Source organism: Brachycentrus maculatus, unplaced genomic scaffold, assembly GCF_059751285.1.
Source record: "Brachycentrus maculatus isolate JH-2025_06_01 unplaced genomic scaffold, ASM5975128v1 h1tg000207l, whole genome shotgun sequence".
Lineage (NCBI taxonomy): Eukaryota > Metazoa > Arthropoda > Insecta > Trichoptera > Brachycentridae > Brachycentrus > Brachycentrus maculatus.
Window position 1 is genome coordinate 3,874 of NW_028280958.1, and position 12,870 is coordinate 16,743.

Genomic DNA, 12,870 nt, shown 5'->3' on the forward strand with positions numbered 1-12,870 from the left:
ATGATAGTATTAAACATACGTAATATATTTTTTTATTAAATTGTCATACATATATTTGTTTTTTTTTTAAACGAAATTAAAGTAAGTAAGTTAGGTTTATTTCAAAAGCGATGAAACTAAAAACCTATGAAAACGCTTATTGATTTAGTAAAGAGGCTTCAAGTATAACAAAAAATAAAATCAGCGTCACGTATACTTAGTATCGTTATATTCGTGTTATGTTTTAACATGTGTGTTTAGATGGTTTGTACACGCGGAACAAATGATCGAGGAAAAAATGATAAAACAAATGTAGTTGTAATAATAAGAAGCCGAAGAAAACCGATGAAAACTTAGCTAACACATCAAAAACTTGAAAAAAGACTGCAAGGTCGAGAATTAGAGTAAACGGCGAGTGTCTGAGTAATATGCGAATTAGAGTAAGAGACGCGTGAATATGGAAGAGTGTCAGAGTGGTTGGCGTTCTATTATCTCTGCCTTCCCTTCACTCACCAATTCATTCACCGTGAAGCGCCCTTGAGGTATTTTTTTACGAAAATGGCGCTATATAAGTTATCCAATTTTATTATTATTATTATTATTACCCTCGCAACGTGCGTTGTGAAGATTAGTACTAAATATTAATTTACAATAATAGGAATAGGAAATAAAATAAATATGTTTTTAAAGATAATCAATTATTTTTTGTATTGCACTGAACTAAAAAAAGTATTTTGGATTTTTTATTGTTTCTTGAATAATTACTTATGTTTCTCCTAAATTAGGAAGTGACGATTTTCAATTTCTCTTGTCTTATATTGCATGTTTTAATATAACTATTGAATTAAGCAATTTTCGAGTAAATGAAATAGCACACGACCTTTTCACTAATGTATATAGTTATTTTACCGGATTAACTATCACTATATATAATATATGAATGTACAACATTTCAATTCATACTTACTCACGACTTCTAAATACCCCGAGGCCACCGCAGTAGAGAATGAAGGGGCGTCAGCAGAAACTTCGCAAGTGAAATTTCCTGTTAGGGTGAAATCAACCCTTTGTAGAACAACCTGCGTTGCATTGGAACTCGCGAGCTGCACCAAAGGGCAAAGTTTAATTAGTTCAATTCCCACTACGTTCCGCATAACCCGATCCCCATCTAATAATTACTTTGTATAACCTACAATCATATGTACATATTTATTATTTTAAATGTAATTTGTTAGTATTTTAAAATAAATAAAAGTGCTACCATCCCCCAGAATATAATAAGAATAACTATTTACAAAAAAAAAATATATTAATGTTGTGTTTCGGGTTGTGGTCCCGTGGTTAGTGTCACGGACTCTTGAGTCAGAGTTTCTCGGTTCGAACCCACTCTACCACAATTTCATACCTATATCGAATAATTAGTCGCTTGGGTTCACATAAATAGTATGAAATTGAAGTATTTTGGATATAGTTAAAAACACAAATTCTTCTTTTTTCTTTTAAAAATAATATTAAATAAAAAAGAGTATAGTTTTTCAGCTGTAGGGATGGAGAAAAGTACCCAAACATTATGATTAATTTATATGAAATTAGAACTCTTGAGATGTTTGAAATGTTATCGAGGAATGTAAAATATTTGCACAAATTAAAATAAAAACTATTTTTTTATGGGATTGTTGTTGGGCGTGAGGACAATTTTAAAACACCTTATTTTTTTACTACACTTTTTTTTAATTCTTTATAACTCACTTTTTTAAGGTAAAGTTTATTTATAATATTTATAAAGAAGTATTTTTTCTCTTTCGTTATTTCAGAAAAAAATTGAATTATACTGTTGAAACCCGCTTTAACACACTGCTTAAATGCAGTTCACCAGGACATCTAATTGTATGCTTTGTGATTTAATATTTTTTGTTTAAAGAAATTATTAAATTACTCTCATTTTCTTGTTATTTTGACTTATCTCGCTTTGAGCCATTGATGGCCAACTTCTTATTGTGTTTTAATTTTAATAAATGAATAAAATTGACTTTATTTTAAAGGCGATTCTGAATAAAGTACGCTCTATAATATAATTAAATTAATACGCACATCAACGTATATGCCCGAGAATGGGAATACTCTTGTGGCAGGGATGTCGTTAAACGCATATCGATAGAATTCCCGGTAGCCCCTGTACCACTTGACACAGTACAGGGGTTCGTCCTTTAATTCGTAAACACACTGTAGCGTCACACTTCCCCCTCTCTCTACAGCCGCTGGGTAGATTCGCACGTCAGCGATGCTCAGGCACCAAATCTCTGAAAGAAAATATAAAAATCTAGGATTAAAAAAAAACTGAAAAAAATGCTGAAAAGACGAGAGGGGTGGTATTTTGAATGGGGTAACTATGTAATTTCAACAGTTTTAAATTTGGTGATATTTAGGATAGTAACTAATAATTTTTTTTTAAATTAGCTGACACCTTATGGCACATTTTACAATCTTTTTAAAATGTAAAAAAACATAACCTTTGTTATTCATTATTTTTATTTTTGCTACTTTCATTGCAACCGGTTTTGCTTAATACCTTGTCTTCTTCAGAGATGGATTTATACTTAACTTAAAACAAAGAAATATTCTTACGTAGGTGAGTAGTTGGTATAATTGTTTGATAAATAAATGTGGTTAAAAACAAAGTTTGTGCTTTATCACGAGTAATTTTATGAACTTTAAAATATAAATTCTAATATTATATGGATCGACAACCGGTTTCAAAATGCCGAAGTTGAAAAATTTAGAAGCTTAAGATAAATGGTATCTACACTATGTAAATTTCGATTTTGTGTGAAACTGCTGAAATGTATCCAATAAAACTATTTTTATATGAATCTTAATTTAATTATATAGGAAAGTGGACAGCGCATTAGATACATTTTTTTTATTATCACTACACTGTTTTTCAATATGATATTCTAGACTGTTACTTGAAGCGTAGGCTGGTTTATTCAGCTTTAATATTTTATAGTTATTCATTGAGTTGCAACTGTCCAATGTAAGGGTTTATGATTTTACTAATTATTTGTATGAATCGCATCCCAATCCAAAACAAAGCTTGACATATAAAAATTGGCTTAAACGAATATTTGGTCACGAGTTTTAGTTCTCATTTCCATCGATATTTATATAAACTGATTTCAAAAATAATCATTAAAATATTCTTATACAAAAAATAAAATTAAAATAAATTTGTGCTATTGAAATAAATCTCATTTAAGATTTTTTTTAAATGTATTTTAACTTTATTTTTATTAAAAACACACATACTTAATTTAAATACTTTTTTCAGGGATTCAAAATTTGTTAGGAAATGGATTCGAGTTTTCAAATTTAAACTTTTCCATGACAACAATCTCAAGACCATCCTCTTGAAACTAACTCGCTCGAGAGGTTTTTTTATTTAAACTCGGTTTGAATTGAATTGTCAATTTACTTTTTTTAATAAAATACTTTGCTCCAATTAAAAATATATTTATACCAATTAAAATGTAATGAAAGAAACGTGTATTAATTTACAGTATATTAATTGAGTATTTTGCGGAATTCAATGATAATAAGTACCTACTATGATAACCTTTATATCTAACTTAACATACAATATTTGAGCAGCAAAATATTTTTTTGTGTATTACATCATTTGATAAAAAACTGTAGATTACCAATCAATTGACCACTTAAAATTAGTATGAATTCTTGATATCATCTTAAAAAAATAAAAATAAGTTCACCGCAGAGTGGCCACACGAATCATTATTTCATTTTCTTTAATACGTCATATGACAAAATTCTCTGCATAAAGTTTCAATCAATAGTCAAAAAACAGGGAACGTTTTTCTCTTTCATAAATAAAAATAAATGTTTTTGTTTTGTGTTGATATCTATAGATGAAAGAGAATAAAGAAGTCTGGGCATTTACAGGGCTTATAACCTATAATTTTCTTTGTAAAGATTCTCAGACTTCCATACATTTCTTCATCTATGTTAGTATATCGTTCGCCTCCGTAGTGTAATGGTCAGTACACTCGGCTACCGTTCTGGAGGTCCCGGGTTCGATTCCCAGGGGGGGTAAAATAAATATAAATGATTTTTTCACTGTACTATTTATTCAATATTACCCCGGACTGGTACCTGAAGTGGAAGGCCGATCACCTTTCCTTCATTTGTAAATGATCAAGATAACACTGCGTTTGTATTACGCAGTGCCCTATGCACCATTGGGGTGCGGATAAGGGTTCTATATATGTTAGTATATCAACAACAAAACTCAATACTTTATTTTTTATCAAATAAAAAGAAAAATAATAATCATGCTATGCTATTAAATATGTACATATACGTATAAAAATGTGTTTACAGATACTGAATAGTAAAAAAAATTAAAATAGTGCTATTTATAGATTTATTAAATTATATATTTACGGCCGTAATTAAATTTTTAGAATGAAATAAAAAATTGTTAAAAGACATATAATAAAAAGAACATTATTAAGCTTTGTACATATAAACGTAGTAAATTACTAGATTATGAAATTTGTAAAGAAAAACAGTTGAAATACTTAAAATAGTACTTATATAGAAAATAGAGTAAGGAAAATTAGTTATAATATGAAATGTGATATAACTTGTCTGAATGTTAAAAAACAGTGTAGATGAAAACGGTTAACGAATTAATACAAACATGCCTACAACATACATACATTAAAAAATTATAATATGTTCAAATCAGTACTTAAAAGTTATGTTTACTTTAAAGTTATATTTAATATACTTACCATTCACAAATGAGATGATGGCTAAAACAAAACTTAAATTGAAGTACATTATATCTTTACACGTTACTAAAAAATACAGAAGATCTTTGTTTTCGTTCCTTGGCGTGCCCCGAGATTATGTATGTGTCACTCAAAGCACAAACACTTAGGATTTCACTTAAAAACTTAATGTTCTTTTTTATACGTTGTTTTGAATACATCTCCATTTCTAAGCACTTATATAATTGTTAAAATCATGAAGTGATAATAATAGATTATGTTACAATATTTTGAGTCATCATCTTATACGTCTCTTTGGTATCTTTCCCGCCGTATTCGTGATGATTTGAATGAAATATTTCGCTCCCTAATTTGTTTGGAGCTACGACCACGTAACGCCGGAGCGTCGGCGTCGGCTCGCAACAAGGCGTCGAAACGAACTGAAAGACGTCCAGACGCACGGATGTGGGAATGGGCGGATCTAGCTATGCGAGTCTCTTAACAGATTGCTGCATTACCTGATACGTAATCACAGAATTTGTGGTAGGTCAAGTATGTACTTTCAAATATTTAATTTATTTATTTGAGATAGCGAGAGTGTTATTTAAAACACTCTTCTTAACATCCATTGTTTACATTGTGTAATACCACTTTAATATTATATATTATCACCTTACATTATATAATAATCATATAATAACATATAATTATTATATTTTATATTATTTTAAATTATATATTTTTATATATTATTACCATACCACAAAGTTATGATATTTTTTTTTAATATACAAAAAAGAGTATTATTTATTTTTCTTTCATTCTACACATCATGACTAATTACAATTTTCAAAATTGTGCCTTTATTGGGTTTTCTCGTACCAAGGGCATATATTGCAATACTAAAATATAAAATAACGTGAAAAGTAAATTATTTTTGAAATGCAATCAAATACAACATGGCCGAATGATGCGATAAATTTCAAATCTACCATCTAGTTTGTAAAGCTTTTTTATCCATAATTTTATGGAAAATGGAAGCAGGTTGTACAATTTTATTACAAAATTATCAAAGCTCTTTTGACCAAAAGACATATTTGTTAGATTTTGTTTCATGTATTTTTGTATTTTGGATCTATGTATGTACGTTTTCATAAATTGTGTTTATGGTGATTTGTATGTTTTGCTGGGAGGTATTTTCTTGTAAGATATAGAAGAATTCTTAAATGCATTTAAATGGGTTGTTTTAAAGTATGGTTTTATAATTGTCAAATGTTGTAATTTGTTGATTTTTTGGTGGGAGTATGCCTATATTGTTTTCTAGTACTTTTTACAAAAAAAAATTACTAAAGAGCACATGATAAAAGTAACTATTTTATTAAAACTAACGAATTGAATTTAAATTTGACACAAAAAATAACACTTTATTTTTTTTTTTAACATCTCATCAAAGATGAAGCAGAATATGGAAGTCTGGGCATTTACGGGGCTGACGACCGTCATCGGCTGGTTTAAGTGATCACTTTACACACGTTTAACATTCACCAATTCTACCCATTATTGACAACCACACAACTCAAATTCTTGGAAGTTCTATATATATGAACCAATTTAGAAACCTTAAATAAAAATAAAAATGGTATTTTCTGGCGTTTCTCATGTGTGTGATTATAATCCAGGATTTGGACCTCACATACTAATATAAGAGTTTCTGCTTGATAAAAAGCTTCTTTACATCCCACCAATAGATGTCTCTAGTGAAGTTCTAGTGATTCAAGAACAAGGTTTCTAAATTGGTTCATATATATAGAACTTCCAAGAATTTGAGTAGTGTGGTTGTCAATAATGGGTAGAATTGGTGAATGTTACACGTGTGTAAAGTGATCACTTAAACCAGCCGATGACGGTCGTCAGCCCCGTAAATGCCCAGACTTCCATATTCTGCTTCATCTTTGATGAGATGTTAAAAAATAATATGAAAATAACTCCTGTAATTGGATGTAATCCAGATTTTGTGAATAAGTATTTGGACACACTCAAAATGTTGTAAATAACACTTTTTTGTTGAAATTTGAATGTTCAGCAGCTTGTGAAAATACATATTGTAAAAAATTTAATAAAGTCTGCGATGTCTTCTCTTGATTGGACCATTAGTAGTTCTCGAAATAATAAAAAAAGTTATATTTTACATGTTTAAATTTAAATTTAAACATTGAAATCATCATAATTTTTACAAAATTAATGCCAAATCCGTAATCAATATCTAACATGTTCTTTACAATTAACTGAAATCAAAATAAAATTGGAATTATAAGAAAAACCATTCATCAGAAACTCCAATTAGCCACCCTTTATTTATCATTCTTGGAAAATATTTATTCTCCTGAGAAATAATAATTCCTCCATTATATGGGAAAGAATATCCTTTATTAGCGTAAGTAATAAGATGAGTTATTTATGTAAGGGTTCATATTGAGAATACTTCATCACATGTTTCCATTCCCTTATTTGTATGTAATATGGCATGTTTTAAGTTTCTTTGTCTTTTGTCGAGCTTTTCAGAGCTTTCTCGTCCTAAATTACATTTTATGGTCTAGTATGTTCCTGATTTAATATATATGAAGGAAATTATATGTAAATATTATATTAGTACTTCATGTCTGATATCAAAATTCTTTGCATAGAAATGTATTTATTTTAAATAAATTTATATTGAGCACGAATATAATAAATGAAATATTGTCCGCCTCCATTAAGTAGTGGTAAGCACGTTTTGTTTCTATGCCGAAGGTCTCGGGTTTGATTCCCAGGGGTAAAAATTAAAGTTATTTTTTAGTCTAATGTGTATTTATTTACAACATTTTAAGTGTATCCAAATACTTGTTTACAAATCTGGATTTCTCCACTTACAAGTTATTTTTATATTTCAACATAGATGAAGAAGAATAGAATATTCTGGATATTTTCAAGGCTTGTGAACAAGGACATTTATCATAAGGGTCTGGACATACTCAAAAAGGTTGTGATGAAAATAATTTGGTCAAATTATAAGATGTTTTCAGGCGTCTCACAGTACATAAAAAAACCCGGTTACTATCTTGCATAAAATCTAAATAAACAGGTTATCTTAAATAAAAGATTTTTCAAACCATCAATTCATCGGCTACATCAAACTCACACATAAAGTGTCATGAGATTTATGATATATGTAGGAGTTTAAACAAGTTAGTATGGTATTTGTCAATCATGGGTAAAGTGATCACACCAGCCTATGACAGTCCATAAGCCCTGTAAATAACCAGACTAATTTATTTTTCTTTATCTATGTTGAGTTGTAAAAATAACTCTTAAGTGGATAAACTCAGATGTGTGAACTATTTGCATTTGGACGAACTCAAAATATTGTAAATAAATAAATATTGTACTAATAAATCACACTATTTGTATAAACACTTTTTGGAATCAAACCCAAGACTTTCGCCATGGAAACCAAACGTACTAATCATTACAACCATAGTTTTCACCATCCGTGTTTAGATGTCAAAAAAATTATTACAATTTGACCTCAATTTTTGTGGTTAAAAAATCGTTATTTTGTGGATAAGCGGTAGCAAGCATCGCGGAAATATAAGACTCGAGTAGTACTCTTGCAGACGATATTTATTACTTTTCTCCCATACAGAACTTGGCACCTTACACCCCACCCGGAGTAAACCGATTCCTACCCAAACTACCCGTACCCGTGAAACTTTGCTTCAAAATCAACTTGCTCGCAATGCACGTAAAGTAAAATTTACTATCGAACTTTTTCATTTTCCGATGGCCTTATTGCTTTTATGCCACCGGCCCTACATACAAAATGGCCATTGAACATTTCCATGACAATATGAGAGCATTTGCTAGAATATTGTTCTCTTTCAATGCAGTGCTTCGCATTACTATACACTCTTTTCAATTTTACCACAGTTATTGTTTTCTATACTTTCATAGAGCATTCTTTTTACTTCAAAATTTCTATGCAACCAAATGAAAATCTAAAGGTAGTTTAACAAAAAAGATCCCATCGTTAGAATAATTATTGAATTAAATGTGACAAAGTTTCCTTATTACTGTAATTTAAACACAATAATGTAACAAAAAGGTATTTCAAAAATAGCATAAATAAAAAAAACCTTAATTAGTAAGTATAGTTTTGTGCAGCGGCTCCATGGTTAGTATCGTAGACTTAGAGTCAGAGTTTTATGGTTCATATCCACTCTGCCATAATTTGAAACCTATTTCTAGTAATGAGCCACTTGTTTTTTTTTTTTATTTATAAATTTTACAATAATAATAATAATGATAATAATAATCAAATAACAGAAAATTCATAATGTGTTATTTTCGTAAAATACTACATCAAGGTACAATATGTACCAGAACCTTCTTAATTGTTCGAATTGTGAAATAAGGAAATAACGCAAGGCATTATAATGCAAGGCATAATTCGAATATCTATCATAGATCGTTTTGCCTCATATTCATTTGAGAGATTGCATTTCTACTACATTCAGTTTACTTTCATTCTTCTTTTACCAACTCCATGATTCACTTCCACGAATGATAATAAAAATAAATAAAGAAATCTCAACCCATAATTCAATTTCGATTTTTTTTATGAATAAATAAAATCAGTTCATAAGAATCAAAAGAACAAAGTAATATTTCTGACTTCTTTACTTACAAATTGTATATTTTTGATATCAAAGCTTTTTCCTTCGAAACATTTCGCTTTACTTATACATACAAATATATTTTTTTCATTTGCAGATCCGTTGAAGGCTGTGTCAGAAAGTGTACATTATTCTATAAACTTGAATTTGGTACGAATTCGTTGATTAAACAAGAAGGTATCTGGTACACAAAGCGAGAAAAATTTAATTTCTCCTGGGCCACTTAAAAAAAATAACTGAGAAACTTTGTGGCTTCGGGCATATTCAGATGCAAGCTAATATTAAATTCTCTTTTTACGCTGCTGGAACAGAAAAATGGGAAAACCTAATTTTTATTGGTGCATGTACTTTGCAAAAAAAGTAAAAAAAATACAAGCTAAATTCGGTCTTTTTGCTGTAATTTTACTACTAAAATTCGATTGAAAAGCTACATTAATAAACTGAATTTACTAAAATTTTACCGTCATTTTGACATCTAGACGCTAAATTTTCGTGATTTTGAAAAGAATTGTTTCAAGCAATATAAAAACTCAGTTGAATAACGATTGAACGTCGTTACTCAATAAGTTTTTTTTTTAAATCGATCATTGCACATTTCGCTCACTCCTTTCAACAACGTCATACATCAAAAATCGTCAATTTTCAGTTGTGCGTGTTTTTAGAATGCCCAAAAAATGTACTATATCCCAGCAAAAATTACATATTTTTAACTTAATATTTACCCGCTACAGGGCAGAAAGTGTTGTTTTTGCATTTTGAAGAAAAGGTATTGTTTAATATTTTTTTTCAAATATACGAAATATTTTTCAAATGGAGAAAAACATTCAGGCTTTACCTAAAAAGATCTATTGCACTGTAAAAAGTTTAATCAGTGGCTTGATATTTATTTTTAATGCATTTCATTATATTTTTAACTTAACAAACGATCTCCTGAAAAATTAAGTTTTTTGATAAATGACTTTGTTGAATGGAGAGAGTGATTTGGCCGCATCGGTAGCTGGAATAAAATTTTAATGATTTGACTCGTAAATATAATAAAGTAATTAATAACGTATTTTGTATATTAAAAATATTATTAACCTTATGGTATGGTAATGTTACAAACTCCTTATCATTCATCGATCACTTTGTGTAATACCACTTAAAAGTACTACGTCATGACAACCAATTTCAGTATAATCATTCCATCATTGGGTCTACGTAAGTCTAAATTTGACCTGATGATAGAAACCTTATTACGACCGGTAGTCAAAAAGTACTTAGTAGTTTTTTTAAAGTGGTAAGTATTAAACGATGAATAATAAGGAAAGTGTTAAAACATGACAAACTGAACATTAATCTCGCTAATATAAAAAAACGTTTTGTTTTGTTTATAATATAAAGATATTTTAATGCAGTAAAGAAACATGATTTGAACCTTGGTTTTCATACTTGTAAATTCTCACACGTAAAGTTTTGTGCCTGAAATGCTGAAACCTTTATATAATAGGACTTGCATTAATCATACTGCGAACCAACAAAATCCAGTTTCCCCGAAAACTAGGGATGAGACTTCAAAGAGTTTGAATACTTTTTATCTCTTTAAATGCTGAAAAACTGTTTGAAGGCTTCCATAAAGCTCTCAGTCAATCACTCGCTAATTGTTTAGTTCCAGATAAAGGCCGCCACTTAATCTTTGACGGCTTGGTCTTAAATTAAGCTCGCCTTATCCAAGAGAAGGAGAATTTCGGGTTCTCTTTGATACGTGTTTTTGAATTTCTATCTCCTACTAAATTGCCAAACACTGTTTTGTCTATAAAGAGAGTGAAGCTGCGAAATCCATCTCATGGTATTGAATTATATTCATCTTTTTCGTGAGATATTGGAAAAAATGGCCTCATACATTTATATAAAGTAAAATGTTTCACATTTTTGACATTTTAACATAAATGAATATTTATATGGAATAACACGGCTTACAACCTGTCATACGCTGGTTAAGTGATCACTTTATACACATGTAATATTTACACCTAGATACTCAGCAATTGCTGATGGCAATCAGTGTATTTCTTGACAGCTGAATTAAATACTATATTCCAACAAACATTGTGAAATTAACCGTATTAGTTATGTAGAATACATTTCTATTTTCTTTTTTCCATATAATCAGATTGAACCACAGCAACGCGTAGTCGGGTACAACTAGTAAGTAGATAAATTAAGTCTAGTTAAATGATTAAAATGAGATAAAAAAAATTGTTTTGCATAAAATACAATTACAGTAACGCTTTATCTTCATGGATTTTGAAGGAACCGCAAGGATTATGTGATGGATGTAAGGGTAGATTTAGGATTCATAAACTAACATGCAGATGTGGTTTCATTCAAGGATTCTAAGGTTATTTTAGAAACCTTATTTTAAGCTACACACAAAGGAAAATATATTCAAACTAGTTTTATTAATTACATACGTAATTTATAATTATTTGGTCTAAAATAAGATGTGGTATAAATTATTTTTAAGCAAAAAAAACGTATCCATGCAGTAAACCCCGTTATAAACACTGTAATATTTATTCAAAATTACCATGGACTGGTACCTGAAGCGGAGGGCTGATCACCTTTCCTTCATGTATAAACGATCAAGATAACACTGCGTTTATATGACACAGTGCCCTATGTACCATTTGGGTGCGGATAAGGGTTTAATTATGTGAACCCCGTTATAACGTTGTAATATTTACCGCGTTTTTCAATGGGAACATTGTTAGTATTTCAATTTTAAGTTCACTCATTTCAGTCTTTTCTGCTGGTTAAAATGTAATAATACAACATTTAAAATTAACTATGTATAACATTCCCCCTGATAATGCGGTACCCATTTCAACGTTTTAGGGATTTTTACTGTTATATATTACCAGTTCTAACCCTAATGTGTGGAAGTGAAGCATGAAGTTGGCAAAAGTAGGATGAAATTAGACTGAATGCAGTTGAAATGTGAGGAAATCAGATCAATGTGAGGCAAAATGATGCATGGTAGATATTTGAATGGTGATGTAAGGAAATAATGCAAGGCTGAAATTAGCATTTCCTATAAAATTAAGGAAGGTGTGTCCAAATGGTTTGAGCATGTGGAGCAAACGAGTGAAGAAATAACAGTAAAACAAAACGAAATAGGATAAGAGGAATACCGAGGAAAACTTGGAATAATCAAGTATTCCAAAAACGTGAAAGTACTTAAGTGTGTTTTGTTTGTGAATTGAAGGCTAAGAGTGTTTATAAAGACATAATGGAGTGGCGTTCTATTATCTCTGCCTACTCCTGCGAGAAGCAGCGTACAATATATTAAAACAACATTCGGAATTTGGGTAATAGTTTAAGTGTTCAATTATAGGCTGTTAAATGAA

General features: G+C 29.8%; 1 protein-coding gene across 1 annotated transcript; it reads right to left on the reverse strand.

The window, feature by feature from the left end:
* Positions 1–946: 946 nt before the first annotated feature.
* Positions 947–5,208, reverse strand: LOC148307122 (uncharacterized; the record flags this gene model as incomplete). The annotated part of the gene is made up of 3 exons (XM_088263906.1): positions 4,791–5,208; positions 2,071–2,279; positions 947–1,082 (listed from the first exon to the last, which is right to left on the reverse strand). Coding segments are annotated over exons 1-3 (394 nt in total), but the record flags the coding sequence as incomplete, so codon positions are not given.
* Positions 5,209–12,870: the final 7,662 nt, after the last annotated feature.